The sequence below is a fragment of the Hevea brasiliensis genome, chromosome 6, assembly GCF_030052815.1.
Source record: "Hevea brasiliensis isolate MT/VB/25A 57/8 chromosome 6, ASM3005281v1, whole genome shotgun sequence".
NCBI lineage: Eukaryota > Viridiplantae > Streptophyta > Magnoliopsida > Malpighiales > Euphorbiaceae > Hevea > Hevea brasiliensis.
Window position 1 is genome coordinate 103,356,823 of NC_079498.1, and position 20,527 is coordinate 103,377,349.

Genomic DNA, 20,527 nt, shown 5'->3' on the forward strand with positions numbered 1-20,527 from the left:
CTCTTTTTATCTGTCAATATTCTATAACTTACTTCCTTTTGTACTGAACTATAACCTTTCGATATTTTAACTTTTGAGTTTTAGATCCCTAAGTAGGATTTTCAAACTTATTTCTAACAATTAAATTCTGTCATGGCATAACTATACCAAAATAGATGCCGTTGGCAACTATTCTTGTCTAGGTGTACTATCGGGTAGTACGTAGCTCTACACAATAATCTCAAGTCAGTACTGTAATCTGCAGCTTACAGTATAAACATCAAGAACATTGCATAGTTACTACGATACATCCCAATAGATCAAACTTTGTTATCTTTTATTCTTTTTGAATACACTGGTATTCGAACCTTATTCTGATTACAATATCCATTAGCAATTTCTAACAGTAACCTCCTTACCCTCATCTAGAGCAATTCCATTACTGCATCTTACTTTTACGTCCTCTTGCCTTACATTAAGTAGGCTCGCCAATTAGCTTTATAATTTATGGTGTGTTAGAAAATACTTTTCGCCGATAAACTCTTTCAAAACTAATTTCACTTATTATCACAATCCTTATCTTAAGGGCTAATCACTAATGTGTCAAAATTTATTCCCCTGTAAAGGAATAACAACAGAACATATAGTTCTAACACTAACATAAAAATATGCAAATTCCAGGTCAAACAATACATATATATATCTTAGTTGCTAATTGAGAAAGTACCAGCAATGATGTCAAAAGTCTCAGTCTCTTTTACGTGTATAGCGTATACTCTAGTTGAAGCATCACCTGTTTTGGTGATTCACGATGAGTCCGACTTCTAGGTGTACTACCCCTACCTCTACCTTTGCCTCTACTAACTGATGGTGAACTATTTGGGGTAGAAACTTGGGTTGATCCCTTTGGTGTAGTAAATGATCCAGAACGACCTGGATTTACACAATCCCTAGCAAAATGACCAGTCTCTCCACAGTTAAAGCATGCTCCTATGGCTTTATAACATAGCCCACTATGTGGTTTACCACAAGTTTCACAAAGTCGATCTGACAGCGCATTTCTGGGTTTCTGTTGAGTTTGCTGATCGATCGAGGTGGTTTCTGTCCAAAAAATCTATTTCTACCGGACTTCTTACTATCTCTATCGTATCCCCCAAAGTTTTTCCTCTTTCCAGTAGGACCACTAGAACTCTGTTCTACTGACTTTCCCTCTTTTTCTATCTTCTCTGATTTCTTTTTCTCAGGGGCCACTTCAGATTCAATTCTTTCTAATTCTAGTGCTTGAGAAATAAGTTCAGAGAAGTTGTTATGTTTGAATCCGACCACTTGTAATCTGATACTAGGCTTCAAGCCGGTTTCAAACCTCTTACATCTCTCCCTACTGGTAGAAAGTAGACTTACTGCATAATGGCTCAGGCGGGAAAATTCCCTTTCATACTCGACCACCGATCGCCTTTGTTTGGACTTAGGAATTCTTGCACACGGTCTACATAAGCATCAGGGACATATTTTTGCCTGAATTCCCTAAGGAAGTCATTCCATGTTAGCACTGTAGGTTCTACCAGACTGTGGGGAATGGTTTTCCACCAATCATAAGCATCCCCCTGTAGCAAAGATACTGAGTACTCAAATCTGAGCTCCTCTGTGCAATGCAGTTTCTTGAATACCCTATCCATCCTCTCTAACCATTGTTCAGCTTCTAGAGGATCTACTGTCCCCTCAAACTCTGTAGCCCCATACTTCATCAATTTGTCATATTGTCTAGCAGAAGACTATGGTTGTACCACTGCAGTCTGTATTGGGGCTTGAGTAGGCACATTACCATCCATTGTTGGAACATTGCAGCCGTCTGCTGAGCAAACTGAGCAGAGAACTGCGGTACTGCAGGGGCTGGTGCTATTGAACCACTGACATTATGTAGGCATGGGGCATCCCCTTGCACCTCAGCCTCTTTCGATTGATCGACTGAACGATCACCCTCTTCCATAGTCAATTCGAGGATTTTAGACCTCCTGTACAATAATACAAGGAGATTTCCTCCTGTTAGTGCATATTTATAATGTAATGTACTGTATGTATCAAACAATGATATTGAGCAGTTGTACTGTGAAGAAAGAATATTCAAGTAACAAGTGAAAGCAGAATTTAAAAACTTTGCTCTGATACCACTAAAACATGTCACACCCTACCCCTCTGTAAGGCATAACATGATCCCGTAGTATACCTAATGAATTATCAACTCCGTCTACTGATAATCCATTAAATACACTACAAGGGATTTTAAAAACTTTTCTTACTTCTTTTACAGTGGTGAGCACTATTTACAGCTGTGAAAGACTTTGGTGAACTGAAGTGAAACAACTAACTCATTTGATTTATTTGGAGTATCTGTAAAAATTTTGGCAAGGTGCCATTTGTATTTTGGACAAAACAGTTCTTCAGAAAACCTGTAAAAAGCACTTCAATATATTTTCAAATCTCAACTCCAACATTTTTATCAACACAACACATTTCTCAAGTCAAATCCGTAGAAATTTTTCAAAGTCTGAGATAAGGAAATATAATACAGTTTTTACAAGTCAAATAGCTCATAATTAATTTACAACTTCAAGGTACAATTTGAATTTGCAACTGCTCAAAACCAAAAACAAAATATACATACAGTGAATATACATTACATTAGAAAATACAAAATGCGGTATACTCACTATACCCAAAAATCTCTCGCTGGCGATACTAGCAGCCTAGCCTGCTGCCCTGTCTGTCTCTCTACCTGCGACAGCAATAAAAAGCTATCGCTGAGACAATGTCTCAGTGGTGCACAACATTAACCAAATACAAATTTTAAATCATAATTCATAAATCATATCAATAGTGGATACTTAAAACCATAGTTAAATTCAAGACAATGAATGTCATAAGGAATTTAAACTCCAATTCACAAATTATCAAAATTCATAATAACACAATTTAGTCAAATAGTTTAAGAAAACCGTATTGCCAATTCATGCACAATTTGATCAAATAACTGAATAATACCTTTTTGCAAATCAATAACACAATTGATCAAATAACTGAATAATATCGTTTTGCAAATCAATAACACAATTCGATCAAATAATTGAATAATATCGTTTTGCAAATCAATAACACAATTCGATCAAATAATTGAATAATATCGTTTTGCATATCAATAACACAATTCGATCAAATAATTGAATTATATCGTTTTGCAAATCAATAACACAATTCGATCAAATAATTGAATAATATCGTTTTGCAAATCAATAACACAATTCGATCAAATAATTGAATAATATCGTTTTGCAAATCAATAACACAATTCGATCAAATAATTGAACAATACAATGTTGCCAATCAATAACACAATTTAGGTCATGACACAAATTTTTCCATATATGCCGTGTTGTACACCACGACAAGACATACTCACCCCAATAATCGAAATCAATGAGGGAGGAAGCTAGCTATCTAATGAGTACTCATCCACACTCACCTCAGACTGGGAAGTCAAAGAGGGAGGAACATAATCATACTCACCCCAGACTGATAAGTCAAAGAGGGAGGAATAATCACACTCACCCCATTAATGGAGGAGGAACATAATATCCGTGTCATGCCAATTGTGAGTCAAAACAATTCCAAACATTTTATTCAAATGATCCGTAAGAATCCAATAAATTTCCAAAGTTATAATTTCATTCACAAAATGGCAACACAATTCGTAATTCACTTCAATTTCCACAAAAACCATTTACAGTGCTTTTCAATCAATAAGTATCCATCAATATCATTCAAACAATTTTTCACAGTTTCAAACCATTCACAATGTTTTTCAATCAATAAGTGTCCACCAAACACATTTCCACAATTCAAAACAATAATATACAAATAGTCATAATTTATTTCAATTGAAAAATTCAAAAGAAATAGCCGTTGTGCACAAACCTCTGATGACTGTCCCCCTAGTCTGGACTCAGTGTTTCCTTCCCTTTTGCTGAGTCCTTGTTAACTGAGAAACACAATTTGAAGTGTTTCAGTACTAAATTAAACTGTCTCTATCGATGGTGTTTGGTAAATAATGCACTGAACTCAATTATTCACTTAATCACCTAATATGCCGACCCTCGTTGCATTTTAGGTAAATTAGGTTTTAGTGTCGTTAATATGTCACATTCGATAGGGTTTTAGGTTTGGTACGTTTTACCAAAGTCATTTTCTTGTTTAGTGCATTTTAATACAAATTGCTGGATTCCGGGACACTGGTTTGACCTAGCCGGACGATCTAGTTCCCTCGGTTTTCGGGTTTCGGTCAAAACTACAAACTTGTAGATCTATGTCTTATTGCACACGGGGCAAAATTTCAGGTCAATCCGAGTTAAGTAGACCAAGTTATGGTCATTACACTATTGCTGGTCAAATGGTACCAAATTAGGTCAATTTTTGGTCAATTTGGTCAACTCTGGTTCGGCCAGTTTTTGGACCCGAACTTGTGCAAGCTTTTTGACTTGCTTCTGGTCATTTCTGGGTTTTCGTGTCTTCATAAAACTTGTAGGTATGGGTCTTAACTATTCATGGTTAAAATTTCAGGTCAATTGGACCTGTTTTGAGTGAGTTATGGCCTAAACACTCACTGCTGCCCAATTGGTCATTTTTCAGGTCCTAATTGCACCTAATCCAAATTGGTCATTTTCTTAGGTCACCTTGCAAGCAGAATTTTGGTATGTTTTCTCAATGAAAGTTGGCACATTTTGTGCCTAGTTTCACCTCAAATTGGTCTCATACCAATTGAGGTTACACATTTAAACTTATTGGTCTATTTGCACACTGCCCTCTATATGCCTTTCAAACTCCAATTCAAACACATATTTAACTTGCAATTTGTTTACTTCCCTACCAATCTGTTTTGGTACATTACCAAAAGCATATTTTACTTTACACTAACATTACTTTGGGCAGATTACAATTACCCTCAACACACCAAATATAATTCACATTTACAAGTTCTAAATACCATTACATACACAGCTAACCATTACAAATCTTACATACACTTTACAATATCAATCTCCATACATATCCATCAATCCTTTTAGGTCAATATTCTGCCTACACTTCCATGAATACATACAATTATTCAAGTGTCCCCAAGCTGCCATAAACCTTCTTCAACACCACCTTGCCCTACAATTTATCAATTCTCATTCAAGTGCCAAAATCACCATATAAACATGAAGTAATTCACTAGGATATTAAATCACCATGATCAACATTATTTCTCATCAATTATATGCACAATTATCTCATCAAAAATGTGACTCCATGGCTGTCCAAAATGAAAACAACAATAACTCTTCAAACTCAAAATTTTCCATCACAAAACCAATACCCATAACATGCACACAAAACTTAACAAAGGAATTCTCAAAAATGTAAACTTACCTTTGATTGTATCTTGCTAAACCTTCACCAAACTTCTCAAATTTGGTATCAATATCTTCCTTGTGATGTGTAGACAAAGTTTTATGAAGGAACTCAAGTGATTAGAAGTGAAATGAGTGGTTAGATGAGCTTGCATGAAAAATGGCCATGGTGGTTCCCATTTTCTTCAATTCGGCAATGTTTATGAAATGAGGAAGATGAACATTCTGATGGGTTTAGTGGACTTACATCAGCCACATTTTATGTTTAATTTAATCCTTTAGTGGTCCACTTACTCATTTAATTATATAATAATGCTTAAATGTGTTATTTACACATTTTTCTCTCCATTTTTGGCTATTTACTTTATGTACCACCAAATTAATTTTTCATTTCATTTTCTAAGTGTAATATTATTTATTTTTAATGGACATTTAGGTCAAAAGACACTTCGGGATGTCAAATGACCATAATGCCCCTGTTCAGGTGGCATTCCCGATTTTTCGGTATTACCGGGTTTTGTCTGTTTTTCGATTTCTCACTTTTCTTTGTACTAATTATTTAATTTTTCTTTAATCTTTCTAATGAGATTTATACTTCAATAAGGGTCTATTTATGTCCTAAAAATGTTTTCCAGGGTTCCCCGCAGTCCAGGGCCAGTCAACGGTCCACGCCGTGACTTCCCGGTGCGGTCACCCATCGCTAGGTTTCCCGGCTCACTTATTCGGTTACATTTCTTTGCTATGATTTTTCCTTTGTTTTTCTTGTATTTTCTTTTCTTGTATTTCATTATTTATGTCTCCTCTCTCATATCAAGGTGTGGTTCTAGGCATCCTAGCTGTCCGGACAGCACTGGTCATCGGAACAGCAGAACGCACTACCAAACTTAGGGGTGTTACATGTTGACTTTGTCATCTTGGACATGGAAGAGGATTCTAATATTCCAATCATCTTGGGAAGACCTTTCCTGGTTACAGCTGGTGCTTTGATTGACGTGAAAGGTGAAAAGCTTACTCTTTGAGTCGGAGAGGATCAGTTAGTCTTCAATATTGGCAATGACAAGAAGAAGCAACATGAAGATGTAGACTCTTGTTTGAGAATTGAGATAGTTGATGAGTTAGCAAAAGAGCACTTTAGAAAGAGCTATCCAAAGGCTTCTCATTGAAAGTTGTCTTGTCCATGATGGGACTATCAATGATGAAAATCCAAAAGAGGCTGTATTTGCACAATATTTGAAGAGTAATCCACCTTGTCATATGGCACTAATCTTTCAACTTCAGCAAGTGGAGAAAAGTGAGGTCAAGCAACCATCTCTCAAAGAAAAAGATGCACCAAAGGTCGTCAAGAAAGAAATGGTTGGATTTTTAGACAAAGCAATAAGGATCTTCTCATGTGATGGAAAGAAAATGAAGTATAGATTCATTGAAGCACCTATTGGCAATAGAGGCAATAAATTCCAATTCCAGCCACCATGAAGCATGAAAAGGGTCAAGCTAAGGACCATAAATTAGCACTCTTAGGAGGCACCCCAAGTTCTTTTATTTTCCTTTTTGTTGATTTACTTTTATTTACATTGCTTTTGTTTTTATCTTAAATCTCCCCAAATTCAATTTTTGACATTGTTGAATCTTGTCCCTTGTAGATGTATTTCAATGGAGGAAGGCTGGTGAACTGCTGGGGAGTGATCCTTAACTGATATTTTATCCTTCAACTCTCCCAAAATTGATTGATTTTTGCTGCATAACCTGTGCAGGTTTGCTACCTGGTTTATGCAGAGAGAAAAAAAATGAAATTCTGCAGCAAAGAAGGGTCTGCAGCAGATGACTTATGTTCTTGGTGAGGTTGGGTGTGTAATTTTTAAGTATTTGTGCTTATAATGTTAATATGGTGGTAAGTGAGTCATTTTTGCAGTTTTGAGCCTATTTGGGTTGTGAAATTCAAGGTGGACATATTGCATTTTCTTGGCAAAACTTGGGGAGTCCATTCTCATTTGTGGATAGATGCAACTTTGTCAGATTTTATTAAGTTTTAATGTGTTAAATGTTGATTTGCAGAATTTGAGTCAAAATGGCATGGTTCACAAAGGCCTTTTATGCAGGATTCATTTTTACAAGCTTGTGTGATGCAATTTTGATGGATTTTGTATCTATTGATGTGTTTTTGGTGAAAATTTCTCATGGTTTATGCTTTATGGAATTATATTTCTTCATTCTAGGGTATTTTTCACACTTGCAAATCATTTTCATTTGTTCTTTCAATTTTGTTGAATTGTGCATAAGTAACTGAATAGCTTATGCAATTCTGCATAACCACAATTCTTGCCATTTTCATCTCTGTTGCAAATTGCATAGGGAGGTGCATAGCTTATGCAACTCTGCATAGCCACATTTTGTCAAATTTCATATCTGCCGAGACTTGCATAAGAAGAGCGCATGACTTATGCACTTTTGCATGACTTCAAATCCTGCATTTTCTCTTTCTGCCGAAATCTGCATGTGGGGAGTGCATAACTTATGCACTTTCGCATGACTGAACTCTCTGAATATCAAAACCTGCCGAGAGTTGCATAAGCAGAGTGCATAACTTATGCACTTCCGCATGACCGAACTCTCCAAAAATTAAAACCTGCCGAGACTTGCATAAGCAGGGTGCATAACTTATGCACTTTCGCATAACCACAAACTCTGAATTCCAAAACCTGCCAAGAGGTGCATAAGCAGAGTGCATGACTTATGCACTTCTACATGACCACACTCCCCAAAAGCCAAAACCTGCCGAGACCTGCATAAGGAGAGTGCATAACTTATGCACTTTCGCATGACCTATTTCTCTGAAATCCAAAACAGGCCGAAACTTGCATAAGTTAGCGCATAAGCTATGCACTCTTGCATAATCAGTTTTTTACACTTTTTTATCACCCACCGAAACATGCATAAGAGAGTGCATAAGTTATGCACACTCACTTTTCACTTATGCAGCCTTAACACATGCCCTGCTCAAATCAAAATTTGTTTTCAGCACCATTTTCCCACCTCCACTTCCTGATATTCCTGTTCACTTCTTTTTCCCCCCACGACCTTTATTCCGGCATAACTCTTCCTCTCCCCTTCTTCTCCACTCCTATTTTCATCGCATTTGCCCTAATTTCTCTCTGCCTTTTTCATTTTCTCCCTCATCTCCTCCATCCTCACCATCGGCAACCAATGGAGTCGCCTCCTCATTCCCCTCAAACCTCCCCTCTCCAAGTTTTGCCCCTGTCAATGCGGCCTCCTAACCCCGATTCTCCTCCACAAGAAACTCCTCCTCCACCCCCCACAACCACTTACAAGAGAAAAATTAGGTCGAAATCTATGCGACCCATTGCCTCTGCACCTCCTCTCTCAAAACGCAAAGAACCACCCACCACACCAATGTCAGAGCCTCCACCCAAACACCTCAAAACTTCAGCTTCCACACAAGCCAAATCACCCTCTTCCAGCAAAAAGCAAACATCAGTAGCAACACAGGTATCAAAGCTACCTTGGTCTCTTCCTGATGCAACTCACAAAGCAACCTTTAAGAGACTTAAGGAAAGGAGGGTGTAACCCACTAGGTATATTTCTGCAGATTCTCTACAATCACTTGTTTTATTTGATAATGTGGTTGCATAACTTGATGGTATGGGTTGGATGGAATTTGTGCATAAGCAAGAGATAGTTTATCCAGCTTTAGTTTTGGAGTTTATTTCCTCATTTTCTGCTACCCTGAAATTGCATGACGTAGATTATAAGCCAACTATGAAATTTAGATGTTTGGGGCAAAATAGAGAGTTATCATTGGACCAATTTCATAGCATTCTTGGGTTTGTAATTGATGGGCTATTTAGAGTACCATATACAGGGGTAGAGGTAGCAAACAAAGGTATTTGGAATGCTGCTCAATTTTGGAGAATTATCACAAACCAACCTCATACCTTTTCTGCTGCCAGATCCAAAACTTCTCAAATACTAGACCCTGCTCTTAGGTTTATCCATAGGCTTATTGCTAGCACTATCTTGGGCAGAGGGACTAGTTCTGGTGCTATTGGGAAATCTGAATTATTAATGTTATGGTGTGCTTTTCACAAGATCAAGGTTTCTCCTGGTTACTTCTTTTGTGAGCATGTGTTGCATATTGCCACCAAATCCATAGGTGACATTGTCTTGGGTGGGCTCATAACTGTCATAGCCAAGCATTTTGGTTTTAATCCGGAAGAGCATCCAATACCAGCACTTGCAGACACCCTATATTTTGATGCTACACACCTATCCAAAACAGGATTCAGCTTGCCACCCCTCGACTGCACAACCAAAGAATGTAAATCAACCCATCAGACAACCAGAGAGACCATCTGTCCCACTCACCAACAAAGATCACAACTCAGACAGACACCCACAGCTTCTGCACAGCCCACACCTTCTGCAGCTGAACCATCTTCATCCACAGCCCCTCCTGCCTTCAACACTAAAGCCTTATTCACCTATCTTGAAAGGCTTAGTGATGATATATATTTTGTGGATAGGAAGCTTGACGCTGCTCTTGATACCCTCAAGGATCGTCATGATCAACTATTTGACTTTGTCATGGAAACCAAAGACAAACAGAAAGAATTAAAGGACATGATGAAGCAACTCATGGTTTTTCTGGGAATGCCCCCTCCACCTCCATCACCTCCTCCAGCACCATCATTTCGACAGCAACCAGCAGCAACCAGCCCCTTAGCAACTTCTTTGGACAAAGGCAAAACAATAGAATTAGATTAGTTTCTGCTTTACTTTTGTTCAAACTTGTCGGAGTTTTTCTTTGTAAATATGTTGAAACAATTTTAGTTTGTTTTGAATTCTGTTTTTCTTGAAGTTCTATTGAATGACTATTGCATTAGTTTTTCATTGTTTTCTTTGATTTTCATTGCCTTTACTGCCCTTTTATGCATATTTGTCCATACTCTGTATATTTTTGCATGCTTCTACTGGTGGTTGCACATTTTCCCTTGCTCATCATCATGCAGCAGCTTTTGAATATACTGCATAGGCTGTGAATCCCCTCATGCAAATATTTTGCATAGCCTGTGCAGTCCATATTGCCACTTATGCAGAACCGCACAGCTTATGCAGAACTGCACAGCTTATGCACCTTCCTTATGCACCTGTTCTGGACAACACTTTACTCTGCATAACCTGTGTAGCTTCTTATGCATCCCCATTATATCTTGAATTCTCATCTGCTCTATACCAGGTAACTCCTTCTTTTTGCTCTTAAATCTCACAATTCCTGGTAACTTTGAGTTTTTATCATACACTGCTTGAGACATTGAGGACAATGTCTAATTTTGAGTTTGGGGGTGCACATTTTGATTTTTGCTTCATTTTTCACATTTTGAGTATAGGAGCATCTCATCCCATTCCATTTACATATATTGTAAATATTTTACATATACATCCTTACATACATATACATAATACATTTACACACACATTATACACATTTACACATATTATACATCACTTAGAAATTGTACACATTGCACACAAATACACAAATAGATTTCCTCCATTTAGTTAATGCATTGCTCATTTTTAGGAATCATGCATCATGCATTAAAATCTTTTGCCAAATCCCTTAAGTATTGAAAAGTTGCCTATGAGAGTGATTTGACTTACCTTTAGTTGGGTTTGTGGATTGAAAGTTTCCTAAGAAATATAAGGTTTTGAAGTGTCTATCCCTTGCCTATATCTTCTTATCCAAAAAGCCACCAAACTAGTCCTTTAGAGATTGGAATGTTTAGAGGGAGTTATTGGATATAAGGTAGTCAAATGATGTCTCACCAATCCTAGAACAAATTTTCTAAACCTTTCAAGGCGAAATACCAGCTTGTACTTGAAAAGAGAGATGATTAGGCATTCTTTGATTTTAAACATTCTCATTTTTAACCTTTGGCCCTTTTCCTAATTAAAATTGACCCTTGCAAACCCCTTTGAGCCTTTTTATCCCTAATTTTTCTTGAAATCCTTATTGTTACCTAGCCAATGAACCAAACACTCCAACCCTTTTCATGAGAATAATTATTTACAACATTAGGTACATATAAAAAAAATTCAAAAAAAAATTCAATAAAAGGGAGAAGAAATGCTTGTCACCTTGTAAAAGTGCTAGTATATGTGCTTTTCACCATTGTCATTCAAAATGAAAGAAATCCACCCAAAGTATTAAAAGAAATGAGTTTGGGGGTGGCAATTTTAGGGACAATCATCAAAAGAAAATGCAAGATACAAGTTTAAAGTATCAAAGTGTCCCTCCATTTTTATGTGTTTTGTAAAATATGCTAGCACTTGACAATCCTCATTGTGTATTTCTCTCCCCCATATAAATATATATAAAAAAAAATATATAAAAAATATATATATATATATATAATAAAATAAGAAGTGTACCTTATGTTTCAAAATTGAAAATATTCTCATGCTTTGAACCCTTTTTATCCATTTTTCTTCTTAGCCTCATTTTGAACCCCATAGCCCCATTACATCCCTAAAAAGACCTTTGATCTCTTGATAGTACTTGCTACATTAGTGGAGATAGGAGTAGGGAATTTGCCTATGGGATTGGAAAATTATCCATTCATTCATTTAATTTCATCATTCTATATAGAGACACTTTAGTTATTGATGGTCCTAGAATTCCTTTTGAGCATGACTCTCTCTTTTGATTGGTTGGTTTGGGGATTTTGAATGATAATTGACTTGATGGCTAAGCGGTGAAAGCTTGGAAAAGCATTAAATTCTTTGCATTTTGAAGGATGGGTATATGGATTGCTGGTATGGCAGAAGGTGTGTTAAGTTACTTTAATAGGTAATTTTCATAGCTCTTTGGATAAGGCACCCCTAAAAAATTTTGCATCACATTTTAAAGTTTGCTTGAGGACAAGCAAAAGTTTGAGTTTGGGGGTATTTGATGCATACATTTTGCATAATCATTTAGGTTTAATTTCATAGCCATTTTATTTGATTATTAGTCACTTTTAGCTAATTTCATTAGTTATTTAGTTAGTTTTTCATAATTGTCAATTTTGGATTAATTTGTAATTTTTACTTTGTTTTGTAGGAAAAATGGTATTTTTGATGGACTAAAAAGAAATTTTGCCATTGAGGAGTGATCTCTACAACCAAAGATGCCAAAAACAAGTTTCAAAGTTGAAATATGCATTGGCCAATTTGTGCATAACTTGCCGCATAAGCCATGCAGATTTGCATAAGGAGAAAAATCACTGTTCCAATACCTGCCGAATTGTGCATAAGGAGAGTGCATAGCTTATGCAGATTCACGCCCCCTTATGCAATCTCACGGAATTGTGCATAACCTATGCACCTGGTCATACAGTTTTGCATAAGTGAGCCAGAAACCAGCCGAAAACTGCATAAGGGACTGCATGACTTATGCAGTCCCACAAAGATTTCATTAATGAGCTGGCAAAAGATTCCCTCAGAAAATCCCTCCTAAAACACACCATTTTAGGGCTCCATGTCAGAAAATGCTATAAATAGCCTCATTTCCCATTTTAGAAAAGGGAGGAGAAGAAGGAAAGGAAGAAAAGGGAGAGGAGAGGCAGTAGCTGAAGAGTCACAATCACCTCCCACACCATTTCCAACCAGATTTGGAGATTTCTTTCTTTTCTTACATTTTTCCTACATTTCTAGTGTTTAGTTTATTGATTCTTAGCTTAGATTAAAGCTTTATTTCCATATAAACTCAGAATTTCTTGTAAATATTATGGATAGTGAGTAGTTTACTTATATTCTGGAGTAAGGGTTGTAATATTTGAGATATTTTGTGGATTTTGATTGGGTAATCCATATTTTGTGGTCTTAATGAGTTTTATTCATTTCTTGTGTACTTAATGACATGCTTAGTGTAGGATCCCATTAAGTAATGTTCTTAATCCATGGTTGAGGCACCGAAAGGAGAAGGCCTTGTGATAGATAATCAAGAAATTGGACTTAATTAACTTAGATCTAGAAATAGACTAAGGATTAAGAGGATTGACAGATTAATTAAAGAACCTAATGGGTCTTAATTAACTCTAACTCCATGAAAGTAGGATTAGATTGATTAAGGCACTCTTTGTCTCACTCGAAAGGGTATTCAAAGGATTTAAGAATTAATCTCCTTAAAACCCGTAAGTTCCACAAGATTGGATAACCAATTTGAAATCCCAAAATAGCTTGAATATGAAATCCCGAACTCCGGAATCGCCTTTTTATCATTGTTAATTTCTAATCGAATTTAATTAGTTGCCAATTTAAATATTGCCATATTTGAATTTGCTTATTTCAATTTGATGCAATTTTAGTTTAATTAATACATTGTTAGATAGATTATTAATTTTGCACATATAGATCTCATACTCCAATACCCATCAATTTATTGCTTTAATTTCAAAATTAGTTCAATTTAGTCAACTTTTATATCAAAAATTCAATCATTAACACAACTCCTCGTGGGAACGATATCTTTTCTATATTACTTGTACGACCCGTGCACTTGCGGTTGGGCCACATCAAGGTTTTAATGGTTGCTCAGCAACAACATTCAAAGCAGCCTTCAGTGAACTACTAAGTTCTCTTTTTATGGACTCTTCCACTGCTCGCAACACATCCACACCTGATTTTGTAAGTGACTCTAACTCCTACTTCTTTAACCAACATTCATTGTTCACATGATATTGTGACTCTAACTGCTAAAAATGGGAACAATAGAGAAGAACCATTTCATGTAAAAGCATCAATAAAAATGGTAAAAAACCCAAGAAAGATTAATTAATACATGGATGTTTTGAGTTACAGCAACAGCTTAAATTTCACTCTTTTTTTTTTCACACACTAAATTTGTAGCTAGAAAACTAATATATATTGAATTATTTAATTATACAATGAGTCTAAGAACATGGTCAAGTTATATACTAAACAATAGTATAGCTATAGCATGCGCAGTGAGTTAAAGAACAAATGAGCCAATACTAATATCTCCATGACAAATCTTAAAAGAATGAAAAATAACCAAGTTGCGACATTGTATTGGTTCATTTTTGGCAGTAGGATCAGCATTTTGCAGAGGAGATGAGGGTGTGAAGCAAAGCTTATATATATAGCACAGCAGAATGCTAAATGTTGCCATCGCAGAACACTAAACAGGTTCCAATTGAACTAAAATCTCATATTCAATAAAAGTGATATGCTCAATTTTAAAAAGAAAACAAAATCGTAACACACGGAACTCATAAAATATGAATTCTCTTTTGCTCTGGCTCGCTCGATCTTCATCGAAAAAATGAAAAAAGAGTAAGAACTGAGGAAAGACTATGAAACAAGATACCTGAAATTGAATACCAGACTCGAATTTTCGATACAAAGTAAATTAAGGAAAGAAAGAGAACGCAAGAAATTTGATTAGAAATCTAAAACTAAAATCAAATAAAAAAATAAAACCAAATTACTTACCTATTGAGCGTTGAAACCAGAAGTAGGAAAATGAGAACAACAAATTACTGTTGAGAGCGCTGAAACCAAATTACTTATGGTGGTGGATTGTCACAAATGGAAAGAGGGAGCAACTCCTCATTGTCGAGAAAGAAAGAAAAGAGGAAGTGCTGTTTTGAAAGAGAGGGGATAAAATGCGGCTGGCAACATTAGGGTTTTAAGTGTTAAAATCTAAACTTTCTGATAGATTTCTGATAGAACTATTGTCCGTCACAAATTTGGTTAATAACCCATCACTAATTAGTTTAATATTCGTCATTATTCCCTTAAATTGATACCCGTCATTAATCCATTGAAAGTTTGTCGCTAAAAGAAATTCTTTCCGATGGATTTATTTCCGTCGCAAATTCTGTCTCTGAAACAACAATTTTTTTGTGGTAATGAAGTAAAATTGTGCAAAATTATTTATAAAATAGATTGGATTAATGATGATAGAATAAATTTATTTATTTGAGAGGTTAATTTTGAAAACAATTTGAAAACTTTCATTTTTTTCCAACTCATTGGTTACTTCTCTAATTTTTTTTTTTAATTTTTAAAATCTTGAAGAGACTAGGACCCCTATTGGTTTTTCTTACATTAATTGGTCTATACTTCATATTTATTAATGGTGACATTTAACAAGTTAATACTAAATTGTTAAAATGAGATAATTATTTTTGTTATATAATTTATTATTAACTATTCGTATTTTTGGGTTGCAGACAAAGCATTCAGGAGATTTCTTGCCAAGGTTGTATGGTGCTAGACTCCATATGCAAATGCCTCAAAAATCAAGGATGTGATTCAAGTCGTTGCCATAGTAAAACTAAACATGAGGCTTTCTCTAACATCCTAATTAATTATAATTAGCAGTAAAAAGTTTTCCAGGGATATATTATGTTTTTTATAACGATCCCTTTTTTTTAAAAAAAAAAAAAAAGATATTGTGCAATTTCTTACAATTTAACACTATTTTTGGAAACAAAATTGTGTCAGGATTAAAAATTAAAGTAAAATGAGAGGGCAAAAAATGATTAAAGGACGTGAAATTCATTTTCTCCTGAGTTGTTTGGAATGAGTGAGAATTGGAGGGATTGAAAATTTTCAAAATAATACATTTTTAATGATAAAATTACATAAATAACCATTGTTATGTTTTATATATCACCAAAACTAAGGTCTTGTTTATTATAAATGAATTCCATTAAATTTTGTAAAATTTATTTGTAAATTTATTATTTAAATATTTAAATTAAATAAAAATTTATTTAGAATTTTTAATAATAGGTTCTATGGATTGTGCTATAATTAAACTAAATTTCACAAGAATTGATAGCATTGATAGAATTTGTAAATGAATTCAAAATATAAAATAATATATATTTTAAGTGATAAAATTATCATATCTTATTAGATATTATTCTATTTTATCTTCTCTTTTTTATTTGCGTTTTCTCATTTTATCAATATGACAAACATACATCATTAAACAAACAGATATAAATACAGACACATACACATACACTAACACAAACAAACATGGATGTATACCAACACAGATATGAATACAAATAATCATAGATACAGATATAAACACAGACACAAACACAAATAGATATAGAGATAAATACAGACATACACAAATATATAGATAGACAAAAAAAATAAGCATAGATACAAACAAAAATAGACATAAATACATACACGTACACATATACAAATAGATAAACAGACGCAAATAAGCAAACATAAACATAGACAAGAACAAAGACAAACAAATACAAACACATGTATAGACAGAATTATAGATGCATATAGTTACAGACACAAACATGCACAGATATAGATAGACAAATTCAGATGCAGACATAAGTAAACACAAACGTATCCACGCCAAATTGGATATAGACAGAAACAAGCGCAAACATAAACATAAATAAATAGACAAAAAGACCAGGAGGGGCATAATTGCACTTGAATGACAAAGAGTGCATGAGAACAACCTATTCGACGAATTTTCTATGAGAATCAAAGTTTAATTAACAAACACAAAACGAATCTCACGCAACAGTTCCCCTTGGTTCAGTGAAAACATAAGTAGCAGAATCTGCAAAATCTTTGGAAATTCCAAAATCTCCGATCTGAAGGTGGAAAAATTGATAGAACTAAATTTATACCTTTCAAAATTATAACTTTATGACTTTTTTTGTAATTAGTTTTGTGGGTATAAAGCCAATAACATTTTAATCTCATAAATATCATACCTTTGGGTTAAAATTATCATCAAGAAGAATATTATCACTCTTAATATCTCGATGGATAATTCTGGGTTTACCTAAAACATACAAAATTAAAGAGTATAAAATTCAAGATACAAATAACATATAAATGAAAAATAAATAAATAAATAAATACTCACAGTCTTCATGCGAATATGCCAATCCTTTTGCGGTACCCAAAGCAATTTTCATTCTGCTTGACCAATCGATTGCAGGGCTTTCCATTCCATGCAATGTTTTTCCCCCTTCTGTAAAGAAACAAAACAACTTAATCATTTACTATAGTCAAAATACTATTCCCTCTAATTTTACAAAGTGAATTAAAATTAGAAAAGTACTCACCACGCAGATGATATTTCAACGAATTGTTGGAAACAAACTCATAAACAAGCAATCTGTCAGCTTTATTACTGCAGTACCCTACCACCTCCACAATATGCCGGTGACGGATGCGGCTAATGGTTTTCACCTCCTCCTCAAATTGAAGTTGCGCATTTTCCTCCATTTCCGAATCAGAATGATGTATAAGCCTCTTAATTGCGACCACTTTACCATTTGGAAGCTTTCCCTTATAAACTTGACCATAACCACCCGCGCCAAGACGATTGTTGTTGGAGAAATTACCAGTTGCTTTCGCTAGTACTTCAAAAGCATAACTCGGAACACCTGGATCCAATGCAGTGACAGGCACAAAAGTTTAACTTGGAAGGGTCCAATTAAAATATGTGATTTGATAATCACTTGTTTAAGTACTAGTTGAATAAGTTGATTTATTATCATTTATAATGTAATTCTACAATGGTTGACTGATACAATTATTCAATAATTATTAAAGCAAAAATATTTAATAAATATAGTGACAAAATAAATATTTTTTTAATAAAATTGACTTGCTAAAAATGGAATTGCTATTAATTTAAAAATATAATAAATATTTAATATTTTAAATTATTGAACTAAAAATATATTGATAGTCTAAAATTTAAAGATTTGTTCAATTTATCTCAAATCTATTTTTTTTAAAATAATCATGAAAAGTAAATTTAATTAAAAATATAAATTAAATAAAATAAATTGTATGGTTCTAATTTTTAATATAATAAAAGAAAAAAAAACATTTTCCTTATTTACGTTTTCTTCTCAGAATTTTGTTTTAGTAAAGAGGAAATTCCAATAATAACAACGAAATTAAGAGAAGAAAACATTAAAATTTTAGATTGATTAAAAAAATATAAAAGAATTATGCCAGATTTCTCTTTGATAATTTGGTCCAATAATTTAAATTTCAAAGAATGAAAATTGATAATTATAGATTTGTTGAAAGAGAAAAATGATAAAATAAAAATAATAGAAAGGAATAGGTTAAGAAACAATAACTATTTAAATTTTTTCCTTTTTACAAGTGGGAGTTAATATAAAGTTTAAATTAATAGATCATTTTATTTATAAAATAAAATATCAGAGACTTAATTATTTCATATTAGTTAAGATACTTTGATCATTTTGTTATAATTAATGATAAATTAGATGAATGGAACAATATATATATATATATTATAAAAAATTAGAAATTAAATTATTTTATTTTAAAAAAATATAAATTAAATTATTAATTTTATCAAATTTCGAGATTATATTATAATTTATTGTAAAATATTAACTTTTATAAAATTACCATTATAAGCTTAAAAAAATTCTAAAATTTCAGGGACCGAATGCCCCCCTTGGCCTTTATATAAACCCGTCCCAATTCAAATGGTTACTCAAATAGTGTCACGAAACACACAAATAAACATTAATATTCTAAAATTTTATATTCTTTTGTATTAATATACTTTTAAAATGATTTATTGCTTGTCATATAATTCATTAAATCAACAATATATTATATTCATCAACTCTATTTTCAAAAACAATTAATATAAATCTTTTAAAAAAAATGATTTTATACTTTTAAGCCAATAGTTCGTCCACTGACCAAAAGATGTTTAAAAAATGTAACAAAGCAAACACTAAGATGCTTGGGCTAATCTAACAACATGAAATATTAAACAGCCTTCTATATCTATGCTATAATTTTCTTTTACAAAAAAAAAAAAAATCTAACTTAATTTGAATTTAAAATATTATTCTAAGATTATTAAGTCGCACTTCATTAATTTTATCTTATAATATTGTTAAATTATCTCTGTATTGGTCTCATCAATGATAAACACGTAAATTCCACACATATGATAGATTATCGAAATTTCAAAAAGGTACCTTGTACTGTGTTGTCATCAGTTGCTTGTGTTGTAATATCTCTTTCCTCTACTTTTACTATTTGAACTGTGTTGTCATCAGTTGCTTGTGTTTGTCTTGTAATTTCTCGTTCTTCTGCTTTTACCGATTGAAAATAAAAGATAATCAAATCAATAACGTTTTTTTGATAAATATAAATTTTATCAAGTGTTCCATTTGATTCGATTTAGTAATTGTAAACTTACTTGATAGATTTAGGTTTGAATTTTTATTCCTCTAATTTTTTGTTAAAAAATAATTAGTAGGTAAAAAAAATAGATAAATCTAATAATAACGATAAGTCTATCCCATATATTGGATTGATTTTACAATATATGCGGAAAAAAAAAAAAAAGATATACCTTCACTGCTGGGTTGGCGATTAGCTTTTTTCTTCTTCTCAAACAACCTGCAAAAGCAAGTGCCAGGCATGGCTGCCGCGAGGTTTCTTGCTTGTGTGATGTTACGCTACTTGCTTAGGATGAGAGAGAGAGAGAGAGAGAGAGAGTTGTTAAATGAGGAGACAGGGAGACTACGTGTCATTGGAAGGTCGGAGAACTTCTATTTATATATTGGAATAGACATATTAGTTAATGCTAATTGATATAAAATTGTTTTTGTATGCTTATAAAATTTTGAATTTAAATTTTAATTAAAATTAATTGAATATATATATAAAAAAGAAAAGAAAAGAAAAGAAAAAAAAAGAAAAGAAAAAAAAAAGAAACTTCAGCGAGTTATCTCCACAGGTCCACATCCAGGCTGTCAATGAAAATGGCACGAAGATGTTTTAAACATTGGGGCCAATGAGCTCTTAGGTCTTGGTCTATATATATTTTAAAATGTCGACTTTCGGTTATAAGCAGAATATTTAACTTTTTCTGTTATTTTTTGTGGCTTTAAATTCCTGGATATGTTTTCATGGGCCTGAATTGTGACCCGATCAGAAAGTTTCGCACTGCAACCCAATTGGGATAAAAGGTGAGATCTGTGGTGGTGGCAGAGGGCATGGGC

General features: G+C 33.7%; 1 protein-coding gene across 1 annotated transcript; it reads right to left on the reverse strand.

Moving 5' to 3' along the window:
- Positions 1-17,014: 17,014 nt before the first annotated feature.
- On the reverse strand, positions 17,015-19,945 carry LOC110636415 (proline-rich receptor-like protein kinase PERK15). Its single transcript, XM_058148068.1, has 6 exons — positions 19,876-19,945; positions 19,496-19,612; positions 17,576-17,899; positions 17,374-17,481; positions 17,219-17,289; positions 17,015-17,095 (listed from the first exon to the last, which is right to left on the reverse strand). Exons 1-6 carry the CDS (start codon positions 19,943-19,945, stop codon positions 17,015-17,017), a joined length of 771 nt encoding a protein of 256 aa, XP_058004051.1.
- Between the last annotated feature and the right edge of the window lie 582 nt (positions 19,946-20,527).